At 37.2% G+C, this 18,071-nt stretch overlaps 3 protein-coding genes and 1 non-coding gene across 5 annotated transcripts; 2 read left to right on the top strand and 2 right to left on the bottom strand.

Annotated features, from left to right (window-relative positions):
- Positions 1-130: 130 nt before the first annotated feature.
- LOC113079098 (cryptochrome-1-like) lies at positions 131-10,332 on the top strand. The gene is made up of 14 exons (XM_026251296.1): positions 131-288; positions 4,463-4,571; positions 4,789-4,931; positions 5,251-5,435; positions 5,594-5,682; positions 6,526-6,666; positions 6,798-7,109; positions 7,201-7,352; positions 7,806-8,008; positions 8,238-8,345; positions 8,477-8,575; positions 8,705-8,782; positions 8,871-8,981; positions 9,560-10,332. Exons 1-13 carry the CDS (start codon positions 131-133, stop codon positions 8,972-8,974), a joined length of 1,881 nt encoding a protein of 626 aa, XP_026107081.1. The 3' UTR covers positions 8,975-8,981; positions 9,560-10,332.
- Positions 10,333-11,152: 820 nt separating this feature from the next.
- Positions 11,153-11,240, bottom strand: trnay-gua (transfer RNA tyrosine (anticodon GUA)). The gene is given in 2 exon segments: positions 11,153-11,188; positions 11,204-11,240. It is a non-coding gene; the product is annotated as a tRNA-Tyr (tRNA).
- A 2,684-nt stretch (positions 11,241-13,924) lies between these two features.
- On the top strand, positions 13,925-15,316 carry LOC113079099 (troponin T, cardiac muscle isoforms-like). Of its 2 annotated transcripts, XM_026251298.1 has the most exons (2): positions 13,926-14,180; positions 14,217-15,316. In XM_026251298.1, exons 1-2 carry the CDS (start codon positions 14,103-14,105, stop codon positions 14,964-14,966), a joined length of 828 nt encoding a protein of 275 aa, XP_026107083.1. In that variant the 5' UTR covers positions 13,926-14,102; the 3' UTR covers positions 14,967-15,316. The 2 variants fall into 2 exon arrangements, with proteins under 2 accessions (XP_026107082.1, XP_026107083.1); XM_026251297.1 differs by having other exon boundaries at positions 13,925-15,316.
- Positions 15,317-15,767: 451 nt separating this feature from the next.
- LOC113079091 (poly(U)-specific endoribonuclease-C-like) lies at positions 15,768-18,071 on the bottom strand. Its single transcript, XM_026251290.1, has 6 exons — positions 17,946-18,071; positions 17,700-17,811; positions 17,393-17,514; positions 16,642-16,754; positions 16,297-16,450; positions 15,768-16,191 (listed from the first exon to the last, which is right to left on the bottom strand). Exons 1-6 carry the CDS (start codon positions 18,069-18,071, stop codon positions 15,931-15,933), a joined length of 888 nt encoding a protein of 295 aa, XP_026107075.1. The 3' UTR covers positions 15,768-15,930.

Genomic DNA, 18,071 nt, shown 5'->3' with positions numbered 1-18,071 from the left:
CAGATAACTTGTCGTTTTTACGCGTTTGAAAGCAGTTTATTCATTGGAGTTTGTACTAGACCGACGCGAAGGAGGTCTGTATCGTATCACCCCGGCATAATACAAACGACTGAAGTGGACTTGAGGAGTAATGGTGGTAAATACGGTCCACTGGTTCAGGAAGGGCTTGCGGCTCCACGACAATCCTTCACTCAGAGATTCCATCCAGGGAGCGCACACGGTCCGCTGTGTGTACATCCTCGACCCCTGGTTCGCCGGATCCTCCAACGTCGGGATCAGCAGGTGGAGGTAATAGATCGGGACTCTAAATATTAATAAACCTGAGCTTGGAATGCATTATAAAATCTTATTTAGAGTATCTTCTTATAATCATCTGTTTAAAAAAAAAATGCAATACAAAGATTAATACATACTGAGAAAACGGTTTTGCTCATTGTTAATGTTTAGTAAAAATACAGAAGTCCATCGTTAGTTCATGTTAACTTGGGTCCATTAAATAATAATAATACGTTTTTATGTAATTATTTTACGTTAACATTAACTAAAATTGATAAATGTTTTATATTTCGTTGTTAGTTCATGTTAACTAATGTAGGTTAGAAAACTTAAACTCATTTTAAAGTGTTAACATTCTATTCTTGTTATCTGTCCATTCTATTGCTCGTTCTATTTTAATCTATTCCACTGATTCTGTTTTATTCTACTCTTATTTTTTGCACTGTTCTTATCTATTCTCATCTTTGTTTAATTTCTATTTTGTTAAATTCTAGTTCTAATGTGTTCTATTATATTTTAATATACTAAATAGATAAAATTATAGAATATACATAGAATTCTGTTATAATATATTTAATCTAGTACTACTACTTTTTATCCAAAGCGACTTACCTCATTTGTAAGTCGCTTTGGATAAAAGTGTCTGCTAAATGACTAAATGTAATGTAAATGTAATACAGCTACTACTCTATTCTGTAACAATGACATCAATGCAAGGATGCAATAAGATCAAAGTGCATTATCAAAATACTTTTATATAGCAGAACCTCTGTTAGTTTAAATATGGATTTGCATATGCATTTAAAAAAAGTGTGATTCAAATAATACAACTATTACCAGTAAACTGTGTAAAGTAAGGTCAACTATTACCAGTTTAGTAATAACAAAACTTTTTGGACTGGCAGACTTTTAATGAAGCCTTTTTAGTGTTGGCAATTTCAATCAGTGGCCAATTAGTGGATTCACAGACTGATTACAGAACAAATGAGTGACTGACTGCAGCCAGTGCATGTCTTTACCTTATTATTTTGTCATAATATCTGACTTACTAATGAAAAACTAGTATGTTTCATAACTAGCGGAGTCTACTGACTGGTTGAGCAAGTCAGTGCAGTGGCAAGGCACTTCTTAGTGGGTTTCTGAATGACATTGGAAGTAAGCCAGTTTAAAACACTGAATTAAACCACGTCAAGGTTTCTATGTAGGCTATTTTGGTTTTCAAAAAGGAGCCAACATTTCTTAATGTGTGTTAATTGCATGAATCATTTTTGACCCTGCTTTCCAGTGAGCTCATACACAGGAATAAAACTCAACAGCCAAAATTGTCAGTGAGTTGCTGCTAATTGCTCAGCACATGGAGGTTTATTTTTTGGCAATGGACAGACTATTGAAATTGTGTTCAAATAATATTAAAATATATATATACATATTTTTAAAGATTGAATTCTTGTTTTTAAAGATTTATATTCATTCACTTTATATTCATAGAATTTGCACCTACAAAAAGCTACACAAATTCATTAGTAACAGAGTCTCTGTTTTGTGTTCTTAACTACAAGAAGCATTACATAACACAGACCCTTACATCAGTCTTCCACACCCATGCTTGCTTACTGTACAGCTCTTAAACAGTTCAAAGCATAGTTTATCTGTAGAAAATACATGTATTTATTTACTCACCCTCATGTCATTCCACTTTAACTTTGAGTTATGAAAAAAAAACGCATGTGTGTCCATTTTTTTATACATGTATGTTGGCTTGGCACACACTCGAGGTGAGGTCTACTGCTGGATGATATGATGATGTAGCAGCGCTTAGTGTGTCCCACCTGCATCCGCCCTCCTGTGTCTCCATTGTGTTGGGAAATGGGTCAGTGTGTTATAGAGGGTGATTATAATGCCTACTACAAAATGCTTAGTAATGTGCTCAGCTGTGGTGACCTACTTTATTCACTATGGAATCAAAATAGGCTCTGCTAGGACCCACCTAGTTGACATAAAATGGGAAAGATGTATAAACTAAGGTTTATTCATCTCATTCTGGCTCTGTAAAACCGGTCTAATTTGGGACAAGTGAACAAAATCAGAATAATTATGCATGGCTTTGGTAAACTAGTTGATTTTGGAAAAAATGAAACTTGTAGTGCACATCCATAAAACTGACTGCCAACATAAACTGCAAACTTGATACATTTTAATTTCACATTTGAACATGATGCACTGTGTTATCTCTGCAATCATTACGACAGTGATGCAGTTTGTCATATAACATGATACTGTGGTGTTCTGTCTGACCTGAGTTGTTTGTGTGTCACTGGATCAGATGACTAGAGAAGACGGTTGTCTTTGATTCCGATCATAAAGCGGTGAGTCGGTGACAAAGAGAGGGAGGCTACAGCTTAGACAGGGATTTACACTATCACTGACTGCGTGTGGAGGACAGTGTTTCCCACGAGCAGGCAGGATCGTACAACAGTAGGGCAATAAAAGGGCAGATGTTTTGGTGCAGCATGAATCATCTGTTAACAGTGAGATCCGAGACTGAGAGCATGTTGAAAATGCGGGATCTTTTTCCATTTCAGGATTTCCCAAAAAATAAAAATTCACTGTTTTTAATATCACTAACAGTATGCCTCTATGAAATGTTTCTTGAGAGCAAGTATAGTTTGGCCGAGAGTATCCAAGATTGTCTAGCGGTTTAAGAGCGTTTAGCTTTGGAGAGCTTTTTTTGGTAAGTTTTTCTCTTACTCAGCACTTGAGTTTTAGTGAGATCCTGCAGACAATAGGAACTGGGTTTCTAGGTCAATAACACGCTGCATTCATGGCCAAGTGCTCATCAATTCTTTGTTGCTTGCGATTTTAAAAGAACCATTGGGTTTTCTGCACCACTTTTCAACAACACTACGCTGAAAATGAAAAGTTCTGTGAACAAATTGCTCACATGGTGTGGTTCTTTTTAATGACCCAATTCACCAGAGAAGTCTTCATCTGAACATGAACCAAATTTTTTAGGCAACGCACTACCACTAACTTTACCGAATCAACATAATATTCAATTATTCAGTTTATCACATCGCTAAATTTCCATCCAGTGCTTAAAAAAAACAAAGCAATTAAATCATTCAACAATAATGCTTGTGACTGCAATATAAAAACTTCGGCTGGTAATTCATCCACACTTTCAATGGGCATGAAAGATACCTCTAAAAAGTGAAATTGAAAGTGACCCATACTCAGAATTTGTGCTCTGCATTTAACCCAAACAAAGTGCACACACACTAAACTACACCATGAATCACAACACTGTAGTCTTACACTGAAGGAGGCACCCAACTCCTATCAAGAGACTCAGGTGGCCTCTTTTGACTTGGACTAGTAATCAAACACCATTTAATTAACAAAACACCTCACAACACATTAGCAGCAACCTTGTATCATTGCTTCAGCAACCAACCACAACTCAACTGGTAGAACATGTTGCTAGCAATGGCAAGGATGAATAACTGTAAGTGTAAGATTTTTTAGAGAACAGGCTCAGGATTAAATAAGCACTGGATTTCAAAACTTCAAAAGGTACAGCAATTAGTAGCAACTTTGGAACAGTGAATTAAGGGTCATTGGAGTGCATCTCTTGAATGATAAAATTAGTGTCTGTGCATTGCATAATGGCAGTTATAAAAGGGCGGCAGCCTGTTTAATGGCTGTTCTTTGCATAATAAAACATATCAATGTTCAGTTAGCAGTTTCTTTCACTGTAAGCATGGCTGTTTCTAATTAATAATTATGCCAATATTGTTCTTCCATTTTCCAAAGAAAAATATTTTTTCATTTTAAGCAACATAAAAAAATATTAATTCTGATGCTGCGCATATATCACAGAAAATTACATTTTGTCATAATTTGTCAGAAAAATGCATATAAAATTTGGGTTGGACGAGGATGAAATATTAGCTTCAGCAAGTAGTAATCTATAATTATAGCAATGAATCTGTCATCAGATACTTTTTTTTTTTACCCTAGTTTTGTTCAATGCCTTGCCCGCTTTGAAATGTTTTACGGTTCAATATATTATGTTGCGCAATAGATATTGTGAGTATAGCCATTTTCTTATTAGATTTATATTATGTGCATGATATCATTTGTCAGGATGCTGTTATAAATACATGTCCTGTCTCTTGTTGCTCAGGTTTTTACTGCAGTGTTTGGAAGACTTGGACGCCAGCCTCCGCAAACTCAACTCACGACTCTTCGTTATCCGTGGCCAACCCACCGATGTCTTCCCCAGGCTATTTAAGGTTTCAGTTGACAATTGTTAAATTTCAGTATAGTTATAATCTTGCACATGATTAACGCTTCTGATTTATAAAATTTCCTGGATTATAAACAATAAGACAAAAAAAATTGATTTTTTTTTTCTTCCATTTAATCTAATCGTGACTTGACTCTCTTTCACTTTTGGGTCTATGGGTGAATATTTTAAGCCCCCTAATGGTATGATTTGTAACGCATCAGGAGTGGAACATAACACGTCTGTCGTACGAGTATGACTCCGAGCCTTTCGGAAAGGAGCGAGACGCAGCCATCAAGAAGCTGGCCAGTGAGGCAGGTGTGGAGGTGATAGTTCGCATCTCACACACGCTGTATGATCTGGACAAGTACGTACTTCCAAATCCATTCAATTTTGCTGTTACTTTTGCACTTTAATTAATTAGTTTATTTGACTGAATGCCATCGCTTGCTTTCCAGTACCTTCCTAAATCATTATGCACATTTAAAACATTAATTAACCTTGGAGCATTATAAGTCCCTCTGCAGCAACGTGTAACTGGATTTGTTTAGATTCTTTCCCATTCAAACACAAATGACTGTCACATACTGATATTAGAAAAGAGCAAAAGCTTGTCTGATATGGTGGATGTCAACCGTTGATCAGAGAGAATTTTTCTTACTCACATGTGGATTGTGATTTCTCAGGATCATCGAGCTGAATGGGGGCCAGTCTCCGCTCACGTACAAGCGCTTCCAGACCCTCATCAGCAGGATGGAGGCGGTGGAGACCCCGGCAGAGACCATCACAGCAGAAGTCATGGGACCGTGCACCACGCCGGTCTCTGAAGACCACGATGAGAAGTTCGGGGTTCCTTCTTTGGAAGAGCTTGGTTAGTCTGCTATCTATAAAAAAAAAATAAATAGCTTCAAGCTAAAATGTGTAGAATACTAAACTACTCACCTACATCATGTAATGCATTCTTACACAAGATGGGAATCAGTCAAACTGTCCTTATGTTTAAAAGTTGCAATGTTTTTCCTGGAGCAGGCTTTGACACAGAAGGCCTGTCCTCTGCTGTGTGGCCTGGAGGAGAAACAGAGGCCCTCACTCGTCTGGAGAGGCACCTGGAGAGGAAGGTTGGAGAAACTTCCATAAATCACATGTATAGAGCTGCAGGATTGAAATTTCAAAAATATAACTAAGTAAACTATATAAATTCAGAAATCCATTTAAAAACAAAGACATTTATTGAGTTGTTAATAATATGACCTATTTTAACGGATGCTTCTGAGATGATCATACGTATATTATTCTTTCAAAATATCCTCACCATCTACACTAAGTTTGGTTTCATTTATTAATTTATTTATTTTTAGAAACTTATACTTTTATTCTGCAAGGATGCATTAAATTGATCAAAAGTGACAGCAAAGACAATGGTAATACTGTTTTTAATGTATTTTTGATCAAATAAATGCAGCCTCTGTGAGCATAAGCGACTTCATTTAAATACATAAAAATAATCGTACTAACACCGTGTCCTGACTGCCGTGACGTGATGCTGCGACATGCGATAAAAGTTCTCTCTTTGATAGTTTACCTCAGATCTTGAAGAAAAATGTAAGTAAACATGTTAAGATTGTCAACTCTGTGCGACCCAACTAGTGTATTCTATAACAAAGATGGTATCAGTCACTCAGTATTTACTTTTAATGGTGTTAAAAAGGTTTAATATTAGATGATAAACATGGCTGATATTTGAGTGATTCTGTCGCGTTGTCATGTTGCATCGGGCACATGTAGTTAGGACATGGTGTAACCCCAAACTTTAGAGCAGTAGTGCATGTTTACCCTTTAAATAACTTTGTTCAACAAATCACAGACAACTAAAACTAAAGTTTGTAAGACAAGCTGGCCACTGGCCATCCTTATTGATGAGCTCCGTAAATTAATGATTCTTTCATAAACTTTTTTTCTAGGCTTGGGTGGCCAACTTTGAGCGTCCAAGAATGAATGCCAATTCGCTGTTGGCCAGTCCCACTGGCCTCAGTCCATATTTAAGATTCGGCTGCCTCTCCTGTCGACTCTTCTACTTCAAACTCACAGACCTCTACAGAAAGGTCAGCATGTCATCATGTGTATCTTATTGTACTTCAGATGTTGTTGTTCATGTTAAACGGACTTAGGGATCATGTAGAAGAGTTAGCGGAATGATAATTCTTAGTTGATTACACTTTTTTTCTTTTCACAGGTCAAAAAGAACAGCTCTCCACCTCTGTCCCTCTATGGCCAATTACTGTGGCGTGAATTCTTCTACACGGCCGCCACCAATAACCCACGCTTTGACAAGATGGAAGGCAATCCTATTTGCGTCCAGATCCCATGGGACAAAAACCCGGAGGCTTTGGCCAAGTGGGCTGAGGGCAGGACAGGTTTCCCCTGGATCGATGCCATCATGACACAACTGAGACAAGAGGGCTGGATCCACCATTTAGCCCGGCACGCAGTTGCTTGTTTCCTCACCCGTGGAGACCTGTGGATCAGCTGGGAGGAGGGCATGAAAGTATAAAAAGCTCATAATTGTGATCATTTTCGATGTTTTACTAATATGACAGATCTTGAGTTGCAGCACTCACATGCGTGTGTCTACACAGGTCTTTGAGGAGCTGTTGCTGGATGCAGACTGGAGCGTGAATGCAGGAAGCTGGATGTGGCTGTCCTGTAGCTCCTTCTTCCAGCAGTTCTTCCACTGCTACTGTCCTGTGGGCTTCGGCCGCCGCACTGACCCCAATGGAGACTACATACGGTGAGTTAGAACTGTACAGTGAAAGCAAATTAAAGATATACATTTTTTCTCTGTATGCATGTATGTATGTATGTATGTATGACCCTGGACAACAAAACCAGTTTTAAGTGTCAATTTCTCAAAATTGAGGTTTATACATCATCTGAAAGCTGAATACTTAAGCTTTCAATTAATGCATGGTTAGTTAGGACAGGACAATATTTGGTCGAGATACAACTATTTGAAAATATGGAATCTAAGAATGCAAAAAAAATTATAATATTGAGAAAATAGTCTTTAAAGTTGTCCAAATGAAGTAATATGCATTGGCAATGCATATTACTAATCAAAAACTGTTGCTTTAGATTTTGACTGATGAAGATTTACAGAAAAAAAAAAATCAAGTATCTATAGATTGTGCTCTAATTTTTATATATATAAAATATATAAATCTACTCTCTTTTTCTCTTGAAGGCGTTATTTGCCAGTGTTAAGGGGTATCCCAGCCAAGTATATCTATGAACCCTGGAATGCTCCTGAAAGCGTTCAGAAAGCAGCCAAATGTATAATTGGTGTACACTACCCCAAACCCATGGTGCATCACGCAGAGGCAAGCCGCCTCAATATAGAGCGTATGAAACAGATCTACCAGCAACTGTCCTGCTACCGTGGCTTGGGTAAGACAAAAACTAAGGGAAGTTAAAATGCCACACTAGCCCATACATCCCTCTCTCTGGATATGCTGTAAAAAAAAACAATAATGTAAATGTGATTGATCCTTATGAACTAATAGGCATCTGGATATTGAAGGCTATTTTTTTTAAGGAGTTTGTAAATAATTACATGCCTGAATTAGCAGGAAAATGCTAAAATGTTCTTCTCTTACTGATGCTTCACTCCCAACAGGACTGCTGGCAATGGTGCCGTCCAACCCTAATGGAAATGGTGAGAATTCCACAAACTTAAAGGGATTCCAAACAGGAGATGTGACCAAGGAAGTCACTGCACCTTCAGGTTTGCACACTGCCTAGCTTCTCCCTATATTTCATACAAGCTATGCTATATTAGACAAATTAAATTAACAATTCAAGACGCATAAATACACAACTATGGCATCTGATTTTTTTTTTTTTAATTCATCTCAGGCTATCAGATGACTCCCACCTCTCAAAGTGAATGGCATAGCAAGACGATGGTTTACTCACAAGGAGACATCCAAACAAGCAGCATCATGCCACCGCAAGGTATAAACACTATGCCAATGACACATCAGTGTCTAGCCTATATCTGCAATCATCAACAAGCTCTCATTAAATCTCAGCAGCATTGTTATTTTCTATATGCAAGACATGTCATGATTGTTTGTCTCGCAGGTTTTGCAAGCATCAGTAGTAGCACTATGAGCTACAGGCAAGAATCACAGCAGATACCTGGTCCTGCTGTACAGCCAGGTAATGACTTCCACATTTAAGCAGAGGGGCAGTCTAGTGACATACAGATTTTACAGTTAGCTTTATAATCTTGAAATCTCATTCTCAGGCCGAGGGCTACACAGCAGCACCCTCCAGACGTCAGGAAAACGACACAGTGACGAGTCTGGTCCTGCCACATGCTCAAAAGTCCAGAGGCAGAGCAGCTCTTAAACATCAGGTCTGTCAGTTAGATTTTTTTTTATATTTTTTAAAGATGTTTCTTAATATTTGTAACGATATGCACTACTGTTCAATGGTTTGGGGCAGTACTTTTTTTTTCTTTCTTTTTTTGAAAGAAATTAATACTATTAATCAGCAAGGGTGAGTTAAATTGCTAAAAGTGAGAGTAAAGACATTGTTGGACAAGATGTCTTTTGTTTTTTCGATTTCTGTCTTTATTCAACAAAGAATCCTGAAAAAAGTAACAGGTTAAAAAAAAAAAAACTATTAAATAGCACAACTGTTTCCAACATTGGTACTAAATCAGCATATGAGAATGATTTCTGAAGGATCATGTGTAGTATATTTAAACTAAAATAATATTTTATATCTTACTGATGACAATCTTTTGATGTGTATTTTACATTTTCAAATTTATAGTTAATACATTATGCCATATCAAATGAATCACAATGAATGATTTTGAGAAAAGAATAAATTAATTTAATAGTTACTAAAATAACTTTAAGTGTTTCTGTTTTTCTTTGTCAAATTCTTATGCGTGAAGCCTAATTTGCATCTTCTTGTGTTTTTCAGAAATAGTCGATGCAAAGCAGTTAGCACGACTTCGCAGAGGCCTGAATTATTATTATTTATTTTTTTTTGAGTTGTTACGTTTTGCATTTTTACAGAACCAAAATCCCACTGACGGGAGCGACTGAAGGGAGTGCATGATTCTCTCTAGAAGCACATCGAAACAATTAAGACACAACAATTAAGTACATTATCACAGGGACTACACCCAAGCGGTCAGCAACATCCTGACAACATTGGAATTACGTTGTGGCTCTGTGATCTGCAAAGCTGCATTGTTCTGTCAACGTGTTCGTGTTTGGACTGTTTGGGACTACATTTTTGTGTATATAAGGATTTGACAAATACTTTACATACAAAATGTAAATATTTAATATTGTATGTGCTTTCTCTATTTCATGTAGTCACAGACCCATTGATATATTTTTGATATAAAGAATTATTGTGGATCAATTTTACTCTCTTCTTTATGAAAACATTTGAAAGCATCTGTAGACTGTCCATGCAGTACACTGCTAGCCTCTCCTTGGGATGCTTACTTGCACTACTTTTTTTTTTTTCTTGATCTCTCCTTCATTGCTTGCTTGTTCTCTTTCGGTCTTTACCACCAATGTTTGTGATCTCTCTCTCTTTTCAGATTGACATCGGTCTTGTACACCTTCTCAGGTGGTTCATCTGGGTATCTCTCTATTGCTGTTAACTATATGAAACTATAAGTCAACCCAGTGTTTCTCATCCTCTCACATTGTGCTTGTTTAATAAAGTGTAAATGTAAATATTGTCTCACTCATTTACTTACAGGGATGTTGTCACACATTTTGCTGCTATTCCACCACACAGCATAGCTGATGACCTGTTACATAAACAAATAAATTGGCAACCTCCGTCCGTAAAAGCTAATGACTGAACAGAGATTAAATTATTGTATGCGTTTTGAAATGTAGCACATGCATAAACCATAAACAGTTGATTGCACGATGCACATCTGTCGTGTTATGAAATTAAAGTTGTGTAAGTAATAGTGCATTTCTGCTCATCCACATGTTTTCTATGACATTAAGAATAATCAGCTAAAACAGCTGAAATTAAAATAATAAAATGAAAGAAGAGGTAAAAAAAAGTCTATCTCCACGTGATGGCGCTGTTTCTCTCATTCACCTGTGCCAACAAATTATATGTATTTATATTTACATTTAGTCATTCAGCAGAACCTTTTATCCAAAGCGACTTACAAATGAGGACAATAAAAGCAGTCAAAACTAACAAAAGGACAGCAATAAATAAGTGCTTATGACAAGCCTAATGCAGTACACGTAGCAAAACACGTATACAAATATACAATATTTAATTAATACAAATTTACTATTTTGATGTAGGCTGGTAAACTTTAAACATAATGGTAAACTATCCATATATTTAAAACCTATCCATCTATCTTCACTTTGTATAATCTTCTGATTTAATTCAATTATTTATTTACATCGATATGATTTTTAATAAAAACGTAAATAATTGTACCTAAAATTGCAATATGAGAATGTAAATTACTGCATAAGTTATATAAAACACAGGCAAATTTAGCGTTTGAAAAATGTCTCCTTCGAGCCGGATTCGAACCAGCGACCTAAGGATGGCAATACTGAACCTCTACAGTCCTCCGCTCTACCAACTGAGCTATCGAAGGAATGATTCCGCACTAATAATTATTTATTTACGAACATACGACGCAAAAGATACAGCTTTAATAATATATAATCAAATAATAGGCTAAATAAATTTAGTGTCAATATAAACACGTTTTTTTTTCATTTCATACATATACAATTCTATCTCGCTCTCTCTCTCGCTCTCTCTCTCTCTATATATATATATATATATATATTTATTTTTTAATTTTTTTTCAATATACTGCAAAGTTGTAATTGATACTGTAACAATGAGAAATTCTTAATTAAAACCTAATAATTTTTTTTTAACTAAATGCAGTGTGGTAAGGGCTTGGGCGTCGTGACGTCATTACTTGGCATGGCCGCCATGGTGATGGCCTCCTTTTACTGCGCAGTGTTTGGACGTACTCCCTTCTCAGCTGTGTCTCTTAATTTGATTAATTAAAAATATGTTTCAACCATGGTAAACAGTTGCTGTATTGTGGGGTGTGATAGCGCAACACATAATGGCCATGGGGGAAAAATGAGAATGTCGTGCTCTCGTGCTCTCACAACAACCACGCTATCTTAAAAAGCCCAACATCACACTAAGGTCGCTTTCAAGTAAGCAAAACGAGGCTTTGAAAACACCTGTTTCGCTGGAAGGGCAAGGGGGTAAGTTAGCAACAGGACAACAGCACAGAAACTGACAGGTCCGATGGAAGGCCTAACGGGATATTTTACTGGAAAATACTAAAACGGGAAAACAGCTCAAATACGTGAGAAACCCCCGGGGAAAAAACGGTAGGGTTGACTGCTACTAACTACACTTTTGAAACAAAGTTAAAAGTTACACGTGTGAGTGGTTGTTAGCACTAACGGTTACTAAACTAACAGCGCAGCTTACCTTTGTCCGGATTAATGTATTACGTATACCGTTTGCGGCTTTATGATCTGCAGCTCCTGAACCCATCCATTTGTGAACTGCAGATGAGACTCCAACTTGTATCTTCGGAATTATTCTGAAGTGTAGGCGCTCATAAAACAAACAAGGTAGCCGAAGATATCTTGAATGCAAAAATGCGGCAGCACGTCGTCGTCGGTGCTCCACTCTTTGTTGGGAATTTCATATGGATCCAAACCGTTTAATAGTGCTGATTTTGTCTGTATACTTGTTTAGCGTATCCCTGTAAATCCCACAACCTTTTCGCGATTTTAACATATTTTTTTATTTCTCCCAACTCAGCCTCTTCTCGTTCGACTTGCTGTATTCATTCGCGAGGCCATCAACATGGCCGCCACGTCCCAGAATGCAACGCGGCGCCCAAGCCCTTATAGGGTTATTTCTGTCCAATCAGAAATCAGATTTAAATAAGAACTCCACCTGTCACTCACAAGTAACATGCTGGCAGACAGAACCAGCTCTCAGTAAAAGGGTACAGTGAGACCATAAAGACTATTTCAAGAGAGGAAGAGGGACATCATTAACCTTCATTCTTGAGGTATCACTCATCTGGTCTATTATTAAGGAGGAAATTAGTAAAGGACAGAAGAGCAGGTCACATTATGTGTAAAATAAAAAGAGACTGTTACTTCATATAAGTGCACTTTTTATGAGTGTACAATGAGGTAACAGTAAAAACAGCATTAATAAGAGGAGACACACTGATGTCACAGTGTTATCATGTTGCCTTGGGAGAATTAGACCAGTGGAGAACCATAAATTCCTTCATGATCCTAAAACAAATACCATCACAACAAGGGGCTCAGAGACCACCATTATATATAGATGAACTACGTTACCTAAAATACAGGGGGAAAAAAACAGCAATAATGTAAAATATTATTGCAATTTAAAAAACCCTTCCTGTTTGAAGTTCTCGAGAAACATTTCTTATTAATCACATGCTTCTTATTAATTCAATATTATACTAATTTTTGTGGAAACCGAGACTTCTTTTCTTTCCAGGATTCTTTGATGAATAGGAAGTTAACCAGAACAGCATTTATTTGACACAATTGATACATTTAATTCGTTTTAATTCACTTAACAAAAGTATTACTTTCTTACAAAAGAAAAAAAATTGTACTGACCACAAACTTTTGAACTATAGTATACATATAAAGTTTAGTTTATTTAAAGGCTTACCCCCCATACACATCCAACAGAAAACTGGTATGACTCTGTGCTTATTTTCCCAAATGATTGGCAGTTGTTCCATTGGATTCCAATGGCAGAGTCAGCCAGCTGAAATGTTAATACACAAATAGTTGTACAGACGCCACTGAACATTTGTCAGACTTTGTCTGTTATCTCTGTCTACCATCATATGTTCCATTTATTGACTCAGGGGCCAGGCGGGGGACAAAATTCTCTGCATCATTTTGGAATGTTGACATAAAAATGGAATTAATGAGAGTTCCATGAACTTAAAAATGACAGAAAGGCAATGTTTCTACTCAAAGCAATGTATGGAATGAAACTATTGATGCTAGGCAATTAAATCAATGCCTAAATATTAGTGCTTAGTTATTCTAATCAAACATGGTGTGAAAGAGGATACCTACCAATGCACAAGTGTGCATGTGCATCTGTTTTAAGTCTGAAATTGGCTCCATTTCAAACCACAAAGGGTTTAGGAAGACCAAGTCAGAGGTTAGAGGTCAGGGTCTGGGTATAGGACAAGACAAGGCCCTGCACAGAAGAAAATAGATCCTAGGTGCATCTGTTCAAAAAGCTTACCCAAGAGCCATTTAGCAAACGTCAGACGGGTCGGGAGGCCCCTATAAAACCACCAGGCGTCCATGGAGAACATCTCAGTCCATTCAGGGTCTTTTCCACTGACTGTACAGTACTTCCTCAGTGACCCCCTCTTCTCAAAGCACTCATAAGTAGCACCATGTGTGACACAGCGGAGTTTGTTGAGGAGTACGAGGAAGAACAGGAGGTGAACGAAGAGGAAGAGGCTGAAGAGGAGGTTGAAGAAGAGGTTGAAGAAGAGGTTGAAGAAGAGGTTGAAGAAGAGGTTGAGGAGGAAGAAGAAGAAATAGAGGAGAAAGATGAAGAGAAAGAAGAAGATGCACAAGAGGCAGAAGAAGACACCAAACCCAAGCCCAAGATGTTTGTTCCCAACATTATACCACCAAAAATGCCTGATGGAGAGAAAGTGGACTTTGATGACCTCCACCGGAAGCGTCTGGAGAAAGACTTCAATGAATTGCAGAGTCTCATTCAGCTGCACTTCTCCACCAGGCAGAAGGAAGAGGACGAGCTTGTGTCTTTGAAGAACCGCATCGAGCACCGTCGGGCCGATCGTGCAGAGCAGCAACGGATCAGAGCGGAGCGTGATCGCGAGAGGCAGGCGCGCCTTGCTGTGGAAAGAACACGGCGGGAAGAGGAGTCTGCCAAACTGCGTGCCGAGGATGATGCCAGGAAAAAGAAGATCCTTTCTAATAAGGGCTATGGTGGCTACCTGCAGAAGGTGGATCAGAAGAAGGGCAAGAGATTGACAGAACGTGAGAAGAAGACCAAATGTATGATGGAGCGTCGCAAGCCACTCAACATCGATCATCTCAACCAGGAGAAGCTGGGAGAGAAAGCCCTTGACCTTTGGAAGTGGCTCACTCAACTCCACGCTGAGAAGTTTGATCTGGCAGAGAAGCTAAAGAGGCAGAAGTACGATATCAACGTTCTACGGAACCGTGTTAGTGACCATCAAAGAGGAGCTAAGACAACCAAGAACACCAGGAAGTCCTGGAAATAAATGAACTGGACTGACGCATTGCAATGACACACAAAACAGAACTAAAAAAATTTGTTGGAATCAGAATCGCAAGTCCTGGATTTAATTTTTTTTGATTAATCTAAAATTAAACTTAATTCATTTAGCATTGTATCATACATGTAATGGGATTCATAGTGTTTTATGTTTTTTTTCAGGCAAGTCTTGATCTCATGCTGTAAACCTTTTAAAAGTGACATTTTTTCTTTGTGCACAACTTTTCATAATATGCAATGGAAATGCAAATCAAAATATAAACATATATATTTAACTTTTGCTCATTAACCCCAGTCTTATCAAATACTAATTTAGAGTAATTTAATTTAGGAAAACATGCATCTTAACTTTAGAGGCACAAGGACTGCTTACTAATTGACAATCTACAAAAGCTCTCGCTTCTGATCTTACAAATAAATAATTTTAAATGTGGAATTAAGTGCTGGAATACAAGCTATTAATAAATAAATAGAAAACAATTTGTTATATAAACGGACGAGGTTTTTATTGTAACAAACATAAGGCACATATTTTACTGTAACAGCAATGATTTAGCACATACTTAAAAGTATCCATTTTGATTACATTATAAAAAAAGTTAAATGATTTTCATACATAATAGTTTTTAAGCTACAGAGTTTCAAGGATGGATTAGTAACAAAAGTGTAAGAGGAAATCAGTTCCAATACTTTTGCACATAACTGTATAATTATGCAGAATTTTATAGTACAAACTAGATTTCTTATAAAAAATTGGACAGGTCATTTGTAATTAGATTTTTTTTTAAAGTATATTGGTTACATATATATTTCACACTAACAGTTCAAGATTAAGGATTTAAGAACCTCAAGCTGTAGTAGTGATTATTTGGATTATGAAGCCCACTTTAGCGAAGTTAGCCTCTTTTTTTTTTTTCAAAATTGTACCAGGTATGACCTTGCAGTGAGATTTAGAAATCCCGGTTGTTGCTGCTGATCATTTTGGGGTATGAAGTCCCAATAGAGTGCCCAAATCTGTACACCACAATCTCAAGCAGGTACTCAGCCACCTTTACTGTTACATTGGTCACACGTCCATCAAACAGAAGGAAGACGATAGTAAAGAGAGCCACCTCAAACTCTGGGCTGACGCCAATGAAACAACTGCCCACCGGCTTGACCAGGCCATTCCAGCTGAACTGCAGGTTCAAGATGTGATCGTCCTCGTCTGGCTGTGAAATTGAACCAAATGTATACGTTGGGAGTAATACACACAAAGCTATATTAACTTGGTTAGATAATTGTCCTTTTTAAAATCAATTTAAATGATGAAATACCGTGTCTTTGTTATTTCTGGCATTGTATCCTTTGTAGTCCACATGATTGTTTCTCTCCTGATGGTAAAACTGGACCCAGTTGTGGAGGCCCATGATCTGTTTACCATGTTTGGTTTCACCAACAAACACATGCTCAAATCCACATGAATCTTCACTGCATCAAAGACACGAGGGAGATTGCAGATCAATAAAAACTACTTTATTTATAAATGCTGGGCAAGTAAATTACTATTAGCACATAAGCCCAATCTTGCATTTTAGTTACTAACCTAACAAACCCAGTTCAGGTTAGAGGTTTGAAAATCAGTGATTTATGCTAGCCCATAGAGGAAGTTTATAACTCACCCTCCACTTTTGTTTCTGCGATAGAGCTTAAACCAGATATCATAGAGCTGTCTCTTAAACTGAGCTGGATCCGACTGAGCTCTGCCTTTGCTTACTAAATACCTGTGGGCACACTGTCAAGACAAAACCTGTCAGATCAGGACTGAAAGAATATCATATTTCTCTTTACTTGTACAGCTTTTGCATGTATTTGCAGAATGTCATCTTTACACTTTATTGTTACAGTTTCCTTGAACCAACACCCTGTACTACAAAGCACATTTGCACGTGTCTCACATGCCTATATTCACTATCCACTTCCCATCCAATGCATTAAACCATAATTTTGTTTTTACTGTTTTTGTAATAAGCATTTTTTCCCCCAAAAATACTGCTAGAATTGGCATTGTGCTACAAAACTAGATACAATAGGGCACATTTTATAAGTTAATAAATAAATAAATAAATAAATGTCACATTTTGTAAGCCAGTAATTAAATAAATATAAAAAATGTGTTTTAATAAGTGCTTATTTTAATATCAATATTCATAAAATATTAAATATGAATTAAAACACCCATGCTACAGGAAACTGTTTTGTAGTTTTAGCATTAGTAACTTTGCAACTCTGGTCGGGAATGATCTCTGTCAATCAGGCAACAGTTAATACCATGCATACTTCAAGTTCTTTAAGTTGCTACATTTCTAAATGTTCAAACATGACATCACTTAATAGCAAGGCAAAAACAGGGATCAGCGAGCGATAAGATACCTTCATGACCTCTGTCTTCAGAACGGCATCCAGGAAAAGATGGTTTTCCCGAAGCTCCTCTTGTGTCACATGCTCAGTCACTCCTGTAGACATCTCATAATTGTCCAGCAGATTTATGAAGTCTTAGAAGAGATAGTGAATAAAACAGCTGTCTAAACAATTTTGCCATGCACTGCATCAGATCAAAAAAGATCAGTGACTAATGAAAATTAAAAACAAGTTTTCTTATTAGATTTAAGTATAAGGATGGAATTAAAAACATGCAAATGAAAGCTTATTAGTACGGAAATGGTGCTTAGTTTCTTACGGGTGTAAGTATCAATGCTTTTGAGCTTGTTTTCATTGATATAGGCAAAGAGAGGAGCTCTAGCACTGTCCCTGGCTTTATTACAACCCTCAGCTACAAAGCCAGCTTTCCCCTGTGTGAAAACAAATACACTATAAATGACTGATTGATAAAGTCACCTGCCATCATGTATGCAAAATCTTATGATGCATTTACTTAAGTTAATATGTAATCTTCATAAACATGCCTCCTACCACAAACACCTACCTGTAGGTTGATTTTATAGTCTTTTCCAGGTTTCATGCGGTTCACATCCAGCTTCCACAGTTCATTCAGCACATCTGAGAGCTCCTGATTGATGCTTTGACTGCAGTTAAGTATGACATTAAACAT

Source organism: Carassius auratus, unplaced genomic scaffold (genome assembly GCF_003368295.1).
Source record: "Carassius auratus strain Wakin unplaced genomic scaffold, ASM336829v1 scaf_tig00027159, whole genome shotgun sequence".
NCBI lineage: Eukaryota > Metazoa > Chordata > Actinopteri > Cypriniformes > Cyprinidae > Carassius > Carassius auratus.
Note: the sequence above shows the minus strand (reverse complement) of the source record. Positions and strands in the feature narration are given on the sequence as shown.

Coding starts and splice junctions, on each gene's coding strand:
- LOC113079098 (XM_026251296.1), top strand. CDS start 131: ATGGTGGTAAATACGGTCCACTGGTTCAGGAAGGGCTTGCGGCTCCAC. Junction 289..4,462: donor GTCGGGATCAGCAGGTGGAG/GTAATAGATCGG, acceptor CTTGTTGCTCAG/GTTTTTACTGCAGTGTTTGG. Junction 8,346..8,476: donor GGAAGTCACTGCACCTTCAG/GTTTGCACACTG, acceptor AATTCATCTCAG/GCTATCAGATGACTCCCACC.
- LOC113079099 (XM_026251297.1), top strand. CDS start 14,103: ATGTGTGACACAGCGGAGTTTGTTGAGGAGTACGAGGAAGAACAGGAG.
- LOC113079091 (XM_026251290.1), bottom strand. CDS start 18,071: ATGTTTAATGTCATACTTAACTGCAGTCAAAGCATCAATCAGGAGCTC. Junction 16,451..16,641: donor CGCAGAAACAAAAGTGGAGG/GTGAGTTATAAA, acceptor TCTTTGATGCAG/TGAAGATTCATGTGGATTTG. Junction 16,192..16,296: donor CCAGAAATAACAAAGACACG/GTATTTCATCAT, acceptor TCAATTTCACAG/CCAGACGAGGACGATCACAT.